This window comes from Salvia splendens, chromosome 7 (assembly GCF_004379255.2).
Source record: "Salvia splendens isolate huo1 chromosome 7, SspV2, whole genome shotgun sequence".
Taxonomy (NCBI): Eukaryota; Viridiplantae; Streptophyta; class Magnoliopsida; order Lamiales; family Lamiaceae; genus Salvia; species Salvia splendens.
Window position 1 is genome coordinate 3,009,422 of NC_056038.1, and position 17,466 is coordinate 3,026,887.

The 17,466-nt window shown below is 39.6% G+C and overlaps 1 protein-coding gene, 1 long non-coding RNA gene and 1 pseudogene across 8 annotated transcripts; 1 reads left to right on the forward strand and 2 right to left on the reverse strand.

The window, feature by feature from the left end:
* Positions 1-69: 69 nt before the first annotated feature.
* LOC121742740 lies at positions 70-3,066 on the reverse strand. The gene is made up of 2 exons (XR_006038096.1): positions 2,944-3,066; positions 70-448 (listed from the first exon to the last, which is right to left on the reverse strand). It is a non-coding gene; the product is annotated as an uncharacterized LOC121742740 (long non-coding RNA).
* Positions 984-3,411, forward strand: LOC121742738 (annotated as a pseudogene).
* A 1,005-nt stretch (positions 3,412-4,416) lies between these two features.
* LOC121741532 (protein LNK1-like) lies at positions 4,417-9,177 on the reverse strand. Of its 7 annotated transcripts, none has more exons than XM_042134328.1 (9): positions 9,028-9,177; positions 7,337-7,426; positions 6,656-7,224; positions 6,263-6,581; positions 6,082-6,156; positions 5,217-5,891; positions 4,957-5,105; positions 4,738-4,873; positions 4,417-4,650 (listed from the first exon to the last, which is right to left on the reverse strand). In XM_042134328.1, exons 2-9 carry the CDS (start codon positions 7,358-7,360, stop codon positions 4,576-4,578), a joined length of 2,022 nt encoding a protein of 673 aa, XP_041990262.1. In that variant the 5' UTR covers positions 7,361-7,426; positions 9,028-9,177; the 3' UTR covers positions 4,417-4,575. The 7 variants fall into 7 exon arrangements, with proteins under 7 accessions (XP_041990262.1, XP_041990261.1, XP_041990259.1 ...); XM_042134327.1 differs by having other exon boundaries at positions 7,337-7,432; positions 9,028-9,175; XM_042134325.1 differs by having other exon boundaries at positions 7,337-7,446; positions 9,028-9,173.
* Between the last annotated feature and the right edge of the window lie 8,289 nt (positions 9,178-17,466).

Here is a 17,466-nt window from a genome sequence, read left to right on the forward strand (position 1 = left end):
CAAGACGATAGAACTAAGTAAATTTCTCAAAAACTTCTGATTTTGTTTTCAAAAAATAAATCCAAGTCATACGCGAAAAATCATCAATAAACAACAAAAAATATCGAAAACCTTGTCCTCCAGTAACCGGAGCAGGGCCCAACACATCAGAGTGAACCAAAGCAAAAGGTGATTTTTCTCTAATGTTGTTTAATTTGAAGGAATGTCTGTGACTTTTTGCTAAAATACAAATTTCACAATTCAAAACATGCATAGAAGAAACTAACTCAGGAAAGAGTAGGCGAAGATAACTTATGGATGGGTGCCCTAACCGGCGATGCAAGAGCCAAATCTGTCTGTCAGTTAGTCCGTGAGGTAGCATCGCAGTACTCTGTTGGGCTATCTCATCCACGTAGTAAAATCCATGTCGCTCAGTGCCATGCTCAACTATCGTCCCCGTCTTGATATCCTGTAACATACAAAAATGAGGCTGCATTAGCAATTTGCAGTTGAGATCTCTTGTTACATGACTAACAGACAAAAGTTTGTGGGACAGTGAAGGAACATAAAGACAGTTCGAGTGGCGAAGGGTTGGTGAGATAGTGAAAGTTCCCGCCCCCTCTACTTATGCTAACTCCCCACTAGCTGTTTGGACAAAATTTTTTGTGGATTGAGAAATATCAAGGAAGTCCGATGCATCAAAGGACATGGTATCGGTTGCCACACAGTCAAAAATCCAATGGTAGTCTTTAGTCCTATGTTTGAGGAAGATGAGTACGCTAAAGCCTGGAATGTGTTTGTACAAGTAATGGAATGCTGTAATTCAAGATGTCGGGGTGTATTTTCATTTTTGTCGAAAGTTCGGGGTGTATTCTCGGAAATTCGGACAAAAGGAGGTTTTTTCTGCAATTTTTTGGTCAATTGGGGTGGATTTGGTAATATCAGAATTGACTTGGGGGGATTTTGGTATGAATTTTTGGAGTGGGGTTTATTTTGGGATTTTCTCAAACTTGAGGGGCTTATTTGCAAAATGGAGTGGGTGTTTTTAGAAAACCCCCAAATCGGACACTCCTTGATCCTAGCCGCCTCCCCTTCATTCTCCTTCACTTCTTCCCTGTTTCCCATCGCAAAGCCGCCGCCGCCGTCGATGCTCTTTTCGAAGATATCCGATGGATAGGCGATGTCCGTCGGTGCGTTGGCCCCGCGCCTTCTCTGCTTCTTCCTCCTTTTCCAACGCAAAGCCGCCGACGCTCCTTTACCCTTTGAGAGTTCTAGCGTCGGAGCCGCCGGCTGCTGACTGAATACTCCGAGACGTCGATTGGAAGGAGAACCGTTGCGGTGGTTACGCGAGCAGTAGGCAGCGCCACTGCTGGTCTTCTTCGGAGTAGTGGCAGATTCGCCGCTGGTTTACTTCGGAGTAGGGACACGATTTAGATTTTGGGATTTCTTGGGAAGCCAGGGGCTCGCGGGTGTACCTGCAGTAGGAATGGACTTTACGCCGAAGTTCTTCGGGTGGTAGGATTTTTGGTTTGATTTGTGTTGGCTTTGTACAAATCAATTAGATTTGAGATAGACTCGATCAATAGCTCGAGAGTGTGTATTTGACTGACCTCCATTTGAGGCTTTTTGTTGATTTCCTGCTCTGATACCATCTTAAAGATGGTAATCGAGAGAGATATAGCAGGATTGATAAGACATAGTTTATGTAGAGAGTAGAGAGGAAAAAGTTTGTATTTTCTTGTGTATTCCAAATGTTCATCACCCTAGTATTTATAAGGTGAATGAGAATATTCTAGTACATCAATAAATATAAATTGGTACTCTACAAAGCTTAGGAACTATGCATCACTTAGGAACTCTCCATAATGAATGTTGGACAGCATATCAATGTTGTCTCTCTTTCCAACAAGATGCACTTTCCAATCTCACCGAACTACAAACGCTTAGCTTCAAGAACAACTCCATCACTCGGAGAATGATGGAGTTCACACTAAATCAGAAGCTAAGAAGCATAGACCTATGAAGAAACAGATTCTATGGTGAGATCCCACCATCTCTCTTAAACCTCGATTCCCTTGAATCCCTACAGATTCAAGATAACAGCTTGACTGGTCCCATCCCAGGATTCAGCCAATCGGGATTAACAAGATTCAACGTCTCTAACAATAAGCTTTCTGGGGAAATCCCACAAACCAAAACTCTGCAAGCAGTTGGGCTTTCTTCCTACCAAGGCAATGCAAACTTGTGTGGCCATCTAACTCCAACACTCTGCAGTGTTAAATGGCAGAGTTTATCTGAGGCAAGTAGTGATCAAAGTTCAGGGGGACAAAGCCATGGCAACGGCCTTTTCGTGGCTGTTCTGGTGGTGGTTGATGTGCTGGTGGTGGTGATCATCCTCTTGCTTTTGTTCACGTACTAAAAGAAATACAATAAGCTGAGGAAGGAGATGAAGGCGAAGGCTATCCCGGTTAAAGACGAAGAGCTCAACAGCACGATTATGGAGAGAGCAACAGAGAGGAGGATATCGGTGGGGGAAGGGGGGAATCTGGTGTTTGTGGAGAGTGATCATGGAACGACGACGTTTGATCTGGATGATCTGTTTAGAGCATCGGCTGAAGGGTTGGGGAAGGGCAATTTCGGAAACTGCTACAAGGCTATGATGGAGGTCGGGCCGGCTGTGGTGGTGAAGCGTTTGAGGGATCTGAAACCGTTAAACAAAGATGAGCTTACGAGACAGATCACAGCCATAGCTGATCAGAAACACTCTAATTTGTTGCCTCTTTTGGCCTACTTCTACTCCCAGGAGGAGAAGCTCTTCGTCTATAAATTTGCAGCTAATGGAAATCTGTTCAATCGAATCCACGGTAATACTAAATAACCAATCAATCAATCAGTTAAAATCTCTCTTAATTATGCCTAGAAAGGTAGAACAACACAGATCTGCGAATTGAAAATTGATTGTACCCAAATTGGAGCGATTTCACAGGAGGAAGAGGAACGAGGGAGCGAATCCCCTTCCGGTGGCGCGAGCCCTAAATTACCTCCACGGAAACACGAGATCTCACACCGCCGTCCCCCACGGCAACCTGAAATCGACGAACGTTCTGATCGACGAGATCCTGGTGGCGGACTACGGCCTCACGTCGCTGATCGCGCTACGGGGAGAGTGCCGGCGCACTCGGCGGCCGAGGGGTGGACCTGTGCGGGTGGCAGGCCCGTCCCTTGGCCCGTGCGGCCTGTGCGACCGCACAGGGCCCCCTAATTTTCAGGGGCCTCTGAAATATTCCAGCCCATATACATGTAATCCTATTTTTTTAGCCCAACAAAGTTATTTCTCTTGTATAGCAACGCCCAGGCCTTTTTCTAGCACCGTGACTATTTTTTGAAGTCATATTTGCGTTCTACAATGACACAAGATAGACTGAATGATTTAATCATAATCGCACTCGAGAGTGAGGTACTGGAGAAGATTGCATATGAGAACATCGTCGAAGATTTCATTTCAAAGAACACCAAAAGAATGATGTTGTTCAAGACTATGCAATCGAGGTTCGAAATGGTATATTTCTTTAATTATCATATAGCTTTAAAATGCATTGTCTTTTTTTCTATAGTGGTAGGCCTCATTTTAGATTTTTGCATAGAACCTGTGATTTTGTCGGGACGGCCCTGGCGGGTGGGTGCACCGTGCGGTGAGGGAGGAGTGGACGGGGGGAGGTATTCGACGAGGAGATGGCGGTGCAGAGGGGGGCTAACAGGGGGATGCTGAAGCTGATGCAGATCGGGCTGAAATGCTGCGATCGGACGCCGGAGATGGGGGAGGTGGAGGAGGAGATCAAGGCCGGCGGCTAATCGGAGGAGGATGATTACTCTTATTCGTGGTACGATCGATCGCTGACGGTGACGGATGATTCATTGTCGGCGACTAGGTCGGTGTGATTGGAGATTGCATGCATTTCTTCATCCCAATTCTCTAACCATGCTTATTTTGATTTTAAGAGCTGTCGAATCACAAAGAAAGTTTTCAAACTGTAGAGTGTAGACACATAATAGTATGCGGCACCGAATGCACTCACGCAGTCACGCACCACGATTGCAAGTGTTCTTATTTGAGGATTCATGATTTTGTACCCAAAGTTATACGGAAGGATTCTCTTTTATATTGATATCACATATGTGCCGATTATTTTGTTTTAAGTTTGTCCAATTATTATTCGGTATTTAAATGTTGGAGTTACTAATTGATTTAAGAAAAGAAATTTACATGGGAAAACAAAAGTTCCGTTGCCGGGAATCCAACCCGGGTGATTATGACAGATTATTGTATAAAATCATCAAATAATGACTCGACGTTTGACAGCTTCAGAAATTTCACAGTCGACATCAATGGACAAAAATAAGAACAAACGCGCGGTGAAGTCTCTCTATCGGTAACAGTTAGCACAACAAATTATTTTTCATAGAAAGAAAAAAACACAGATACAAGCACACAATCATGGTAGGGGTATTACAACAAAATATGAGGAAATCTAAGGCACTTTCTAACTTCACTTGAGGCAAGATAATTTACATTCTCTCAGCCGCCGTATGCTCCTTCTACACCTCTGACACCTTTTCTTTGCTCGCCAAACTGTCGGACGATACAGGCAGACTTGCAGTAGACCCATTAACCTGCTCACGTCACACAGCATACCCGTGTACAACCACACTTAGCTGGCGTAAATTATCATACAACGTTCACATGCAGAGGAGGCTTACCATACTGGACGACTTCAAACTAAATGAGCTGCGGGCAGGAGTGGTAGATGAATCTGCAGGCCTGTGAAAGAGTAAGTGTGCTACGGAGCGATCTATAGGGTTCGTATCTGTTTCTATATCCATGTAACTGGCGCACCTACAAGGAAGCAGGGTATATAAGTCAGTACAAACTCAACAGGAGCAGTTGTAACAAAAGAAACTGGGAAACGAGTCATCTACCTATTTGTTCCTTCAGCCTCAGATGCTCCACCAGCATCTCTTTCATCTCCAAAGCTATCGTTGAGGTTCGGATTCCTGCGTCTTTGTTCAGCACTCTGAGCCAAACGGTACAAACTGTCCTTTATGCATAACTTTGTCCTCAAGTCCATCTAAAGAAGAGAGATAGGAGTTTAGTTTCAATACATATGCATGTTTCATATTCATCACTTTCGAAACATTTGTTTCTGACAATAAGAGAAAAGGGGGAACTAAGCAAGTACCTGTTTGATAACAAGTTGGAGCTGACGAAAACTAGCTGCTTCCAGTGAAATATCATCCAAATCTGGAACAATTGTTGAGCTTTCTTGCATATTCGAGGAACCCATTTCTGTTGCAGTAACCGAGCTGGCTCCTTGAAGATCACAGTGATTCTCATATTTCCCTACTAAGCCAGGATCAGAGATCGTGGCCTGCATGGCCACACTTCCATTTCTGAGGCTGGCAAGTTCCACAGGAAGATTACCTCGACAACTCTCCAGTTTCTCTCTTCGTCCACATTGTACTAAAGCAGGCTCCTTAAAAGGAGGGCCGGGAAAACCATCCATATATTGCAATTGGCGCGATGCTAGGTGGGATTCCCTTGAAGAAATGGATTCCAAATCACTGGTCTCAGATTTGACCATCGATTGATCCAGATTTACAGAAGATGGATCAGACACATGACTGTCCTTTATATGGATGCTAGAGATTGGATTCTCTAAACAGCTACCTGAATCAGAAGCCGGAGTATGCGACTGTTGATGCATGTGAATCAAAGCCTCGTCTGAAGTCAAGCCAGAATAGGGCTTCATGATTTCCTTTTGCAGATCACTGATCTGAGGAAGGCCATTTTCAAGGTAATGCTCTTTACCCTCAGATTGACTCTGGGGCTTGATCTGTTTTTTGTGCTCACTGGTCTGAAAAGAAAATCACAAAATTATAAGGTTACCGGTGTACTATAGGACATTCATAAATAGAGTTAATGACTCAAAAAAATGCATAATCCCGTACTCTTCCAGGCCGCAGCCAAAGTAGGTGGATTATCATGTTATACCAATTTCACTATCATGTGCAAAATTTGAGTGGAAACAGTCAGTGGAAACTTACCACTGCATGATTGCCTGTTCTGGAATGGCTGCTAGTTGAAATTCCGGGCTGTGTATTAGCATTGGATCCTTTTCCCTGCAAGATATCACATCAGTGATGTGTTTAAGGTCACTACATAACTGTTAAGCAAATCAGAAGGGAACTGAAGCATGGTTCAGATAACATATATGCATATAGATACCTGCTCCGGGGGGACGAACCCATCTTTGCTATCCTCAGTTTCAGCCCCAGTCAAAAAAGACGTATAAGAATCAGAATTTTCCGTGTTCCAAGAACAGTCCTTGTATCTAATGGGTGTATCTGTCATGGGAAAATTATTTGGGGAGTTCCCGTTTGAGAAGTCACGATTCTCTGAAAGAGTTTTCACCTTACTTGGATCAGGAAATGGGAACTCAGCATCTGACTTTAGAGCATCCCCGGGCCCACCTATATAAACTGCTGATGATAACCAACTCAACTCATCTTCTTTACACACCCCAAGGCCCAACGTTGAATCGCTTCTGAAATGTCATGTGTATAAGTGAAAAGAACATGAAAACATTGAAATATGTGCGAAGAAATGGATCACGGTTACCTAAATATCCTGTCGATATCATCAAAGTTCTCTATTTCAGACCAACCACCATACAGGAGATCACTAGAATCTTTGTTCTGAGCATGTTCAAAGAAACTATGATCATTGCCAGTATGATTTACATCACCAATCGGAAAACTGAATGGGCTGTTATCAACTAGACTGGTGTTTTCATTGAGAATCACATCGTGCTTAAGCAGTTCACTACTATTTAAGTCACTATTGTTGCTCTTCAAGCCATGAGGCAACAGCGTGGTACTATCACAAGCTAAACTTGATGCTTCTTTGTGCAGTTCATTGTCTGATCCAGAAATGAATGGACCTCTGGGAGACCATGAATTGTTCTCCAACATAGTATTATTCAGAGGTGAAATTTCACTCTTCTCCATTCTATGATCAACATAATTAGTGGCAGATCCTCCAGTTTTATTCGAAACAATAGCTACTTCACAGCGGCATCTCTTGTTGTTTTCTCCTAGAGTGAGATGATCAGTAGGCCTCTTGGAACGATGATGGGGCACTGTACGATCATCATCCAGGAAGAAATCATCCCAAGCGATGTCTACACACTGTACCAGCAGTTACAGAATTTTAGCTGTAATAACTGCAGAAAATACTTCCATTTGATGAGTGGAAGGTACAATAACTGATCATTGCAGAAGATAGAGAACAAAAACTTACCTCGGGCATGAACAAGTCTGACATTCCTTGAATCCTCAGCCTGCAGTCAGACCGTACGTTGTTTTCTTCATATTTAGTTCCGAATCTTCCCTTTCCCTCCATCAAAGAACCCGCATAAAACAATGAAACTAAAATATTAGAATTCACTTCATGAATTACATATTAAGTGCCTGATTCCCAAAACAGATAAAAGGATTTACCACAACAACAAGAAAGGAACGAATATCAACAAATTAAACCAAGAAAAATGAATTCCAACAGAACAAGTTCATCCGTTTTCTAGCATCGGGAATCACATACAAGAACAAAATGAAGTCAATACGACTGAAATTTTCTAAATAGGTAAATCCAAAAATTAAAAATCAGCTGAAACAAGCAAAAACTCGTCACCAAGTTTCAATCTCCTCATTTTCAATTTCAATTTCTTAGCAGCTCTATTCAGGGGCGAAGTCAAGAATTAAAATCAAGAGGGGGAAATTATGTATAAGCAAATAATTAAATAATTGAGCAGGGGCATTTAAAAATGAATTCAAACAAATATACAAATTTGAAGAAGACTAAAGTCCCATTTTGGTCCTGATTTTTTGATTTTGGTCCAAAACATTATCTTTTGAATTATTCGGTCCCTCACAAATAAAAACGGGTCAAATTTTGGACGGTTCCGTCAAATTTTTGACAGAAATTCCCCCCTCCAACATCTCCGCTGCCAAGCTCTACCGTACCATCACCTTCGGTCTTCCTCCTCCCTCACCAAACCAATCCAGCTCACTGCCACCGCACTATGCTCCTACCTCCTTCTCCAACACGATTTCTCCTTCACCTACGGCCAGCCGCCGGTCCTTACCGCCTACACACCGCCGCCGCACTACCCCTCCCCAAGCTCCGCCAAAATCGTCCTCGAGTGGACGACGACGTGCAAGGGCAGGCAATTCGACCGCATCCTCGACTCCGTCAGCCCAGGCACCCCCTGGCGCCGCTTCTTCCCCGACGACCTCTGCTCCTTCGCCCCCCACGGCGTCCTCTGCGACTTCTTCTACACCCCCGCCATACCTCGCACGTCACCGAGCTCAGCTTCGGATATGTCTCCGACTACACCCCCACCCCCCCAACCCTAACTCCACCCTCACACTCCACCCTCACCCCGCAATTCCTCGTTAGAGGAGCTGATATTCATCGAGATCGGCGGCGCCGAAGGCTTCCTCGTGAGGTTTAGGTCAAATTTTAGGGTTTCCGTCAAATTTTAACGGAACCGTCTAAAATGAACCAAATGTGGCCCGTTTTTATTTGTGAGAGACCGAATAATTCAAAAGATAATGTTTTTTACCAAAATCAAAAAATCGCAATATGTTAAGGACTAAAATGGGCCTTTAGTCTTTGAAGAAATATTAGTATATATACAAATTTTTGAGGAGGGGCAAATGCCCCACCAAAGGCCCATGTGGCTACGCCCCTGGCTCTATTTACAAAGTGGATCCACCAATCCAAATGAACAACAAATTAAAACATGCTATGCAGCTAATAACAAATCAGCTGGAACAAACAAACACTCATCACCAAGCTTCGATCACCTCCTTTTCGATTTCAATTTCTTAGCAGCTCTATTTACAAAGTGGATCCACCAATCCAACTCACCAACAACAAAAATAAACAAATTAAAGCATGCTCTGCAGCTAACTAGTACATAAACTCACCGCAAAATCAAGCTGTAAAACCCAACTATGAAGAAATCCTGGCGTCCAGCAACCCTAACCGTGGTTGTTAATCGCGGAAGTTCTAGAGAGAGAGAGCAAAAGAGGGGTTTGCAGAAAAATTTGTCGCATCGAAAATTGGGGGAAAAATGTTAGTTATTAGGCAAGTTGGGTTAAATTAAAGAAAATGGAGAGCCAGTAAACCACCACGTGGCGGAAGAGGGGCGGTTGGAAATCGGAGTATCGGAACTCGTGGTTGAGAGAGGTGTTAGAGATACGATCAGTTTCTTCGTTCTGATTGGTCCAATGGCTGCGAGGGGAATTGTGCGGAGGGCACGTGTCAGTGGAGCCAGTCTGCGGGTGGGCCACGTGCTTGACATATCATATGGATTGGACCATCATAGCTTGCTTGTTTTACTGTGACATTTGGTCCACTTTTTTATTTTTCTTTTCCAATAAAATATGATTATCATGTTAATGATTGTTATATCTATGCCGATGCCTATGAATTTAATTCTATATAGATTGAAATTGAATTTCGATGTTGAGTAAAAACAAACTTTCACATCTCTAGTGTATTTAGAATTTAGTTCATTACTGTCACGCCCGCATTTTCTAAGGATAGAAAACACGGTTGATCGCGATTAGGGGAGGATTAAAGGAGCGGGGAAGAAACGGGAAAACAACACAAATCGACCATAGCCCGAAACAAATGGGAATAGCTCGAATAAAATCAGAGTGTCTCAACGATCAACAACTCAAAAGAAACAATATTTAGCGATACAAGAGCTCAAAAGAATGAAAACTACTTAGCGGAAGCATTTGAGAGAAGGAATATGCCACGTGTGAAGACGTGACACATTCTACACACTTAACTTTCTTCAACGGTCTTGCTCAACACCCACCGCACCCGTCACGCTCAACCTGCAATTTTTAAAAGAAAAGCAGGGCTGAGTACTTGATGCACTCAGTGGACTCATGCCGAAAACATTTTATAAAAAGTATTTATCATGCCACCATTGAGTGACCTTGGGGTTTTAACTTTAGAAATCGCCCAAGACACTAAAATAATTTCCATCGTAAAACTCGACTGATCAGTCATTTTCCCATAGATGTCTACCATATCTGATCCATTGATGACAAAGAATGTGGCCACATTCCAAGTCACTAGACCGGCCGACCCAAAAGACGGCTCACGATCCCCATTGGTGTACACTAGCCTGAATAGGGACTCACTCCCTAGACAGACCCGAATTCGATTATCCATTGATGGCAAAAGCCACATCAGATAGGTTCCATAGAATAAAACAAAACACGGCATGATAAATATTCGTATCATTTTCACATAAAAATATACTTGGGGCATTGCCCATATTTAAAAAGAAAGCCCACCTCGCTTGCTTATACCACACAATCATGACTTTACGCAACCTTTTACTCTTGGTACCCTCGTACGTGCAACAACCCTTGTCAATATCACCACACAATCAGGTTTTCCATTATTACAATTATCATGCATGTCCTAGCGTTCCTTTCATCGTTTTCTTAGATTGTCCATTCCCGAACGTTCATCAACATAAGGAAAAACATGCCATAATACTTCTCAACGTGTTACACATAATCATGCCATAGGATACCTTCTTAAATCATACATGCATCATATAATTCATTAAAACTTAGCAACAAGTGATATTTTCACCTAACAACAAAACTGGCAGAATTGCGCGGTTGGTTTGTAAAAATCATTTAAAATTCATCCGGTCTCCGTTGGGGCTGAAACTTTTCCACAATACAGTAGACACATAAAATATCATTTAATTAAAATTTCACATCAAAATAATCTTTTTAGGTCGGTCAAATCGAAAACGTAACTCCCTGGTCGATAAAAACAATTTCTGGCAGAACTGCGCAGTCAACTTCAAAAATTCACCCAAAATACATCTTTCGTCCAAATAGGTTGAAATTCACACACCACACAAAAGACACCTTAAGGTTTACTCAGAAAAAAGAATCGTATAAAAAGGAGTTAGTTTGGTCGGTCAAACATGCGTCGGAACCTACTGTCCGAATACTACAGATTTCATGCTCCAAAATTCGAGTTATCCTAAATGAATGCAAGGAAATCAAGGCTGGGAATTGATCGGTGATTACCTTCTTAGGCGGCAGAAAACTCTCTTCTCCAACTCGGTTCTTTCTCTAAATTTTAGTTCCTGGTTTTTCTTGGTATTGAATTTATGTTAGAAAGATCGTGGGATTGATTGGATATATATAGGCAAAACTGATAGATATTGGTGGATTTGGTGGTTGGAGAGATTTTAGGGAGTATAGATATGGGGAAATCGTTTGGTGATATGGTTTAGAGAAATATATTTGACCAAGTCAACTAGGAAAAGATTTAATTAGATTTTTTTGATTTTTTTTTTACGGGTGTTACAATTACTTTTTCTATACCAATGAGAGACTTGATTATTTTTGGATTCGGAAATGCCTATTGAATTTTGTTATATATTTGTGGAATGAAATACTCACTCCCTCACAACACAGTTGAGTCGTATTCCTTTTTTAGATGTCAGAACTAAGTTAAGTCATTTTCTATTTTTTTAATAAAACATTTAATCATTTTTATTTTATTTCATCACCTATTTTACTCTCTCTTTATCTTTCCTACTTTATTCTTATCTTTTAACACAATTTATTAATCTTCATATCCAAAAATTTCGACTCAACTTAATTGGGATGGAGGGAGTACTGATTAAAACTAATTGGGAATGCCGTATATTTTTCCAAATTATAGTTTTGCATATCAATTTTAAAATCCGCACGTAGATTACTAAATTGCAAACAATCAAAATTCCAGTACTGACATGGCTTGATAGCATTCTCACTTGACACTATCCAGCGTTAACCAAAATCCCATCACATTGTAGACCGCAATCTAACACATAATTTCATTTGTTATATCCTTGTTCTCATTTTCTTCCTTCCATCTCATTCTTTCTTAATAAACAAAATTATTCTACACTGTCACGTGGTAGATAGATCATCAAATTATGTCAAAGTTTTTCATATGTTCTAAAATCTTAACAAATTGATATATTGAGTATAAATTAGAACAAATTAATAGTAGAGGTGCAAAATGTTGATTCAATAAAAAATAAAACCAACAAAGCTGATACCAAATTTTGCTCACCCCTACTCCACTCACCACGAATCCAAACGCATATGCCAAAAGTTTCATCAGCATATATTTGCTGCGATGGCAAAACAAGGATCCCACAAAAGTATTTTCATCTCTTGCATGAATAGTACAAGTCGTTATTCCTATTATTTCATTGAGATTAAGATTGATACGATTTTACATCTTCATATTGTTAGAAAAATATTTGATTAATAGAGTGTCCACTGTAAAGCGGACACTTCCAATAGCCCAAAAAAAATGTTTCTGTCACTATAGGCGGACAATTCCAATAGCCCCAATTTTTTTTCATTTATTTTAATTCAATTATAATTAAAATTATCGGACTATACGTAATTAGAAAAAAACGGCTATAAGTGAAGAAATTAAAATTAAACACTACATTTTTGTCGTATTAAAGTACTGGAAAAATTATACAACGAAATATTAATCTATTGAACATCACGATGGTGTTCACACTGCGCCGCCACCTCCCCTACATGCCCAAACTTCTTCAATCAAATCGGCCTGGAGTGTGGTATTCGTCGGACATATCAACCGGTCTGGCGTAGGCAAGCTGCTGGATTGCAGCGGTGCACTTCTGAAGAGTAGACAGCCCGATCCAGCCAGTGCAATCACTTCGGAGGGTGAAGCACCGGTACCGCTCCGCCAAATTCGTCGCTATATGGTTGAAGAGCCGTTGCGACATTCTGAATGGCCGACGAAAAATATCGGGTGGATAACGGGGGTTATCCACAAAGTAGTCCTCCATTAGACCCTGGTGCGCTCCGCTATGGTCTCGTTGGATGGTCCGACGACGAGTAATCGCACGAGGGATCGCGGCCTCCGCGATATCCGCCGCGCGCCGCATCCTCCGCGTCGGCGTCGTTCTGCACCTCTTGAATCAGAGAATTCCACACCTCGTTCCACAAATCGTCCATTTTAAATACCAATAAAATCCACAAATTTTAGTGAGAGAAAGTATGAGTGAAGAATTAGAATGGTGTAAAAATAATGAGTGAAATGGGGTGTATTTATAGATAAATTAAACTGAATTTAAAAAAAATAAAAAATAAAAAAACGCCCGCCCCGCCGCAAACCGCCCCCACTATAGGTCGGTGCGTCCTCGCACATTTCTCGGTGGAAGGCCTTCCGCCCCTTCTTTTGTCCGCTTCGGGGCGGACGTCCCGCCCACTATAGACTGTCCCGCCTTCGCCCCCGCCGGGGCGGCATGATTATACCGTAGTGGACACTCCTATTATTACAGAATCTCAGCGATACGACATTACCTTGGAATTCGAATGCACGAGATCTTGACAGCTGGCGCGAATATTCGGACCTATTGAGATCTGCATATTGTCCATCCATTTAATTATCCACTATGCCACGCCCCAAACCACCCACAAATATGAATAAATAATTAAATAAATTAACCGAAAAGGACTTGCACATTTTTGAAAGCTACTGAATTCCTTACTATTTTCTACTCCCTCTCTAATTAATTCGATATTATCGACCACTTTTATTATGACGCAGCAATTAAAGGATAAAGATCCAAAATTGCGGCTTCATCGAATCTGGATATGTCTTTTATGACTAGTAAATGTCTTTTCTGTTGTGGGTTAACTGATTAATCATATTTTAATGTCAAAAGTTCCGTTTAAGTTTGGTTTGATATAGTGCGACAATTAGAATCATCATGTATTAATAGTTATATAACTATAAACGATTTATCATCGTATTTGTACGCATAGAAAATGATGTATCATCCTAATTACTAAAATTACTTCTACTGCTTTACTAATTGAGTAATAAAACCCATATTGTTTCAAAATTTGTTACTATTTTTAAGAGACGGATGTAGTATAAAACGTGTTCTATTTTCACAAGCTTGCAATTCATTAGAATTGGAACAATTAAGTTATTAATAATTAGGCTCGCCAAACTTTATTGCGTGGATCCAATTTAACCACGATAAAAACATGGTTAATAAACCAGCTTCTCAAAACCTAATTCTAGTTAGTTGACTAACAATATCACCAGCGTATGTAAAGAGAGAAAATATGAAACTTATCCATTAATCACGGTGCAAAGTTTAGGTTTGATATGATCGTACAAATCCCCTATAGTATTAGTTGTGCTCGGTTTGACCCTGGCCGGCGGGTCACCACCGGTTATGGTTTGGAACTGGCCGGTGACGGTTAATCATAACTGCAACTTTACCCCCGCTTCATTCGGGCATGTTAAGGTTCAAATAAATTTGGAATCTTAAAAATGAATTTTCTTAAATAAATTAACTAAAATTTCATGATTGCCCACATTTATTAGTTGGGCCTATGAATTGTAAAAATTGTATATTTGGTGGTTCTATACTTTTATTTTAGCTACACCCTTAAATGTTTTGCTTTTTTTATCAATATAGAACAATTTTTTTATGACTAAATTTGTTCTTCTATATTATGATCCCACATTTTTAATTGATAATTTTAAAATGATTGTTATTAAATTCATGATTTCACATTGCCACCATTTCACTATGTATACAAGGGTTAATAGCTTTAAAAATCATGAAGTTTTGAAAAATTATGCTTAGTCCCATAAGGTTGAAAATGAAATATTAAATTATAATTTTTTTTCAATTGTCTAATAAGTGTACAAACAAAAACAAAAGAAAGAAAATGAATATTTATTTTGATAAAACACTGTTGTTTTGAGCATCAACAATAGACGGTACCCTTCTGTATTTAGATGAAATAATTGGAAAAAACTAAAATTTTGTGATTTAATATTTCGGTTCCTGACCTAATAGTTATAAGTTTATAACTATTGTAAGACTGAATGGCGAAAACCAAAAGGAATTGTAACTAGTTGAATTGTGTATTGCATTGCTCAAAAGAATTACATTCGATCCTTATAGACCTACTCTACACCTCTATAAGGAAAGATTTATTATTTGCTATGTTTACAAAAGTACTATTCAAGCTATTTCTAGATAGATTGCTTTCAACAACGAAATCCTTCACAAAAAAAAATTATTAATTTGAAGGAAGAAATGGATTACACATATCAAATTAACTCAACTACTCTGAGGAAAGTGGATGGACTACAAGGAAGCATGATTCCGCCATTGCTTTGGAAGCCATAGACTTGGGCAGCTTCATCAAGAAGGCGTTGGAACTGCGGGTTTTTCAAGCAAGAAATCGGGACCACGAATCTGCACATTTCTTCTCCCACATACACCACGATGTGCCCTTTGGGGGCTCGTTTCTTCTGCCCTAGCTCGCTTCTCGTCTGCATCTTGCAAATTCCCATCTTCTTATATACGTTGTTGTTGTTGTTGTTGTTGTTGTATGTGATAGTGTGTGTGTAGTTGCTGAATATATATGAAGATGATGAAGCATATATGTATTTATAGGTGTTTGGAATTTGGAGTGATTGATGCAAGTTTGTAATAGGGGAAGCACACAGCTGTAGTATAGTAAGGCATGCTGCGGTGGAAAATGTTGACAACGTGGGATAATTCATCTTTCTTGCAAAACATATCATGTTTTTTCATCATATGTGTGTCAGTGTGTGTAATTATATGCAATATGTGTGTTTGTGTATCATCTTGATTTGATGTGTAACGTTCTTGATCTACTATTTGTTGCGTCCATGCACACTCGGAATATCTATTTTTTTTAAATATATAAGTATAAAAAATACTAGTATACTACGTACTTTTTAAACTATATTGACATTTTGAGTGATGACGATGCCTAATTAAGCCTAAATTTATACAGGGATTTGTGAAGTTTGGCATTGTTTAGGAGATCAAATCATCTGTGTAAGTTGTTGATTACTAACTACCTAGCTATAGTGTATTAGTATGACTCTATCCTAAGGTAAATACACATGTATGCACAGGAGTAGTGACGGACGCCGAAAAAATATTGATAGAGACTCTATTAAACTTGTTTTCTTACCTTCACACGGTCACACACATATATATGATTAGGTTACTTGTTTACTTTTCTTTTTCCAGTCTCATCTTTTATAGCCAAGTTTCTTTATTATTCTTTTTTTTTTGTGATATTAGTAATTTGTCTTTAGTAACATCATCTTAGTAAGGACTAGAAATGATTTTTAACAATTTCGATATATGAAAAGGTTGCGACTGGCGCCTCAAGTCTCCCCCGCTTATGTGTGTGCCCCAAGGATAGGGCTCAAATGAGAAACCGGCTCGGTCTTTTGTTTGTTGAGATATGTTTTGCTTGTCATCTGATGGTTTGAGCATTTTCTTTCGTATTAAAAAATTTGAAACCAGCCTTAACTAAATATGGTGAAAGTGAACAACCTTTTCTTTCCAAAAAAAATGTAACACTCCATAGTTATGAGTGAGCTTAGGGTTGAAAGTTATACTATAGTTAAAGATTTGATTAGAATGGTAATTAAACACGGTAAGAGTTGTGAAAATCAATCGGTGCCGACTATGAAATGACTGATCAATAGTATTAATTAGGTGCAAGAAATAGTAAAAATTGATTTGTCAATACTCAGTTAAAAGAGTTGTTTAGAACCTCACGTTATAGTTTCATGTTGGGACACAAAATATTCATTGGTCTCCCACGGGCTATAAATCACATGCAAATTAAACTTCAATTGTCTACATTATAATACTGTTTCCCTGCATGCATGTCATCGATATATCATATCAAAAATATATTGTGATTTTTTACATGAGACTAATTTATGATAGAATTAAGCGTGTACATTTTTAACACTACAATGTAGAAGGAAACCACTTAATAAAAGTTAATTAATTTATCTACCAAATAATCATATCTAAAATAAATAGGAGTAAGACATTTTTGATGATATGGAGAGAGTACAATAATTAGTAACTAATTTTAATATTTCGAATATCCATGGTCAATAATAAAAGTAGTGTAAGTTTGTGAAATTTCAGTCAATCTTATAGTATCAAATAAAACTATTCATTAAAGGCTGAAGAATATGTGGTAAGTACATATTTTTTACTACACTAGAAGAAATTTATTTTGCTAGGGTTTAACTTAGATTGGACAAGTCAATTGTATGGCTCTGGTTTGTGCTTGAACACGTTCACACATATACAAGGGTAGATTCAATCATACAATGTTATTTTTGGAGAGAGCTAGTGTTAATTTTATCTTTTATTTTTAAATTGTTTACAATATACATAAGTGTTTTTTTCAGCATGTAAGCAAAATTTGCCAAGTGACTTTAGCTTATTGAGTTTATTGTTT

Bases quoted from the DNA above. Each gene is read 5' to 3' on its own strand.
- LOC121741532 (XM_042134325.1), bottom strand. From the start codon at position 7,438: ATGGAGGGAAAGGGAAGATTCGGAACTAAATATGAAGAAAACAACGTA. The intron at 7,225-7,336 runs GTAAGTTTTTGT...CTGCTGGTACAG, and splicing joins CAGACTTGTTCATGCCCGAG to TGTGTAGACATCGCTTGGGA. The intron at 5,892-6,081 runs GTAAGTTTCCAC...TTTTCTTTTCAG, and splicing joins GAACAGGCAATCATGCAGTG to ACCAGTGAGCACAAAAAACA.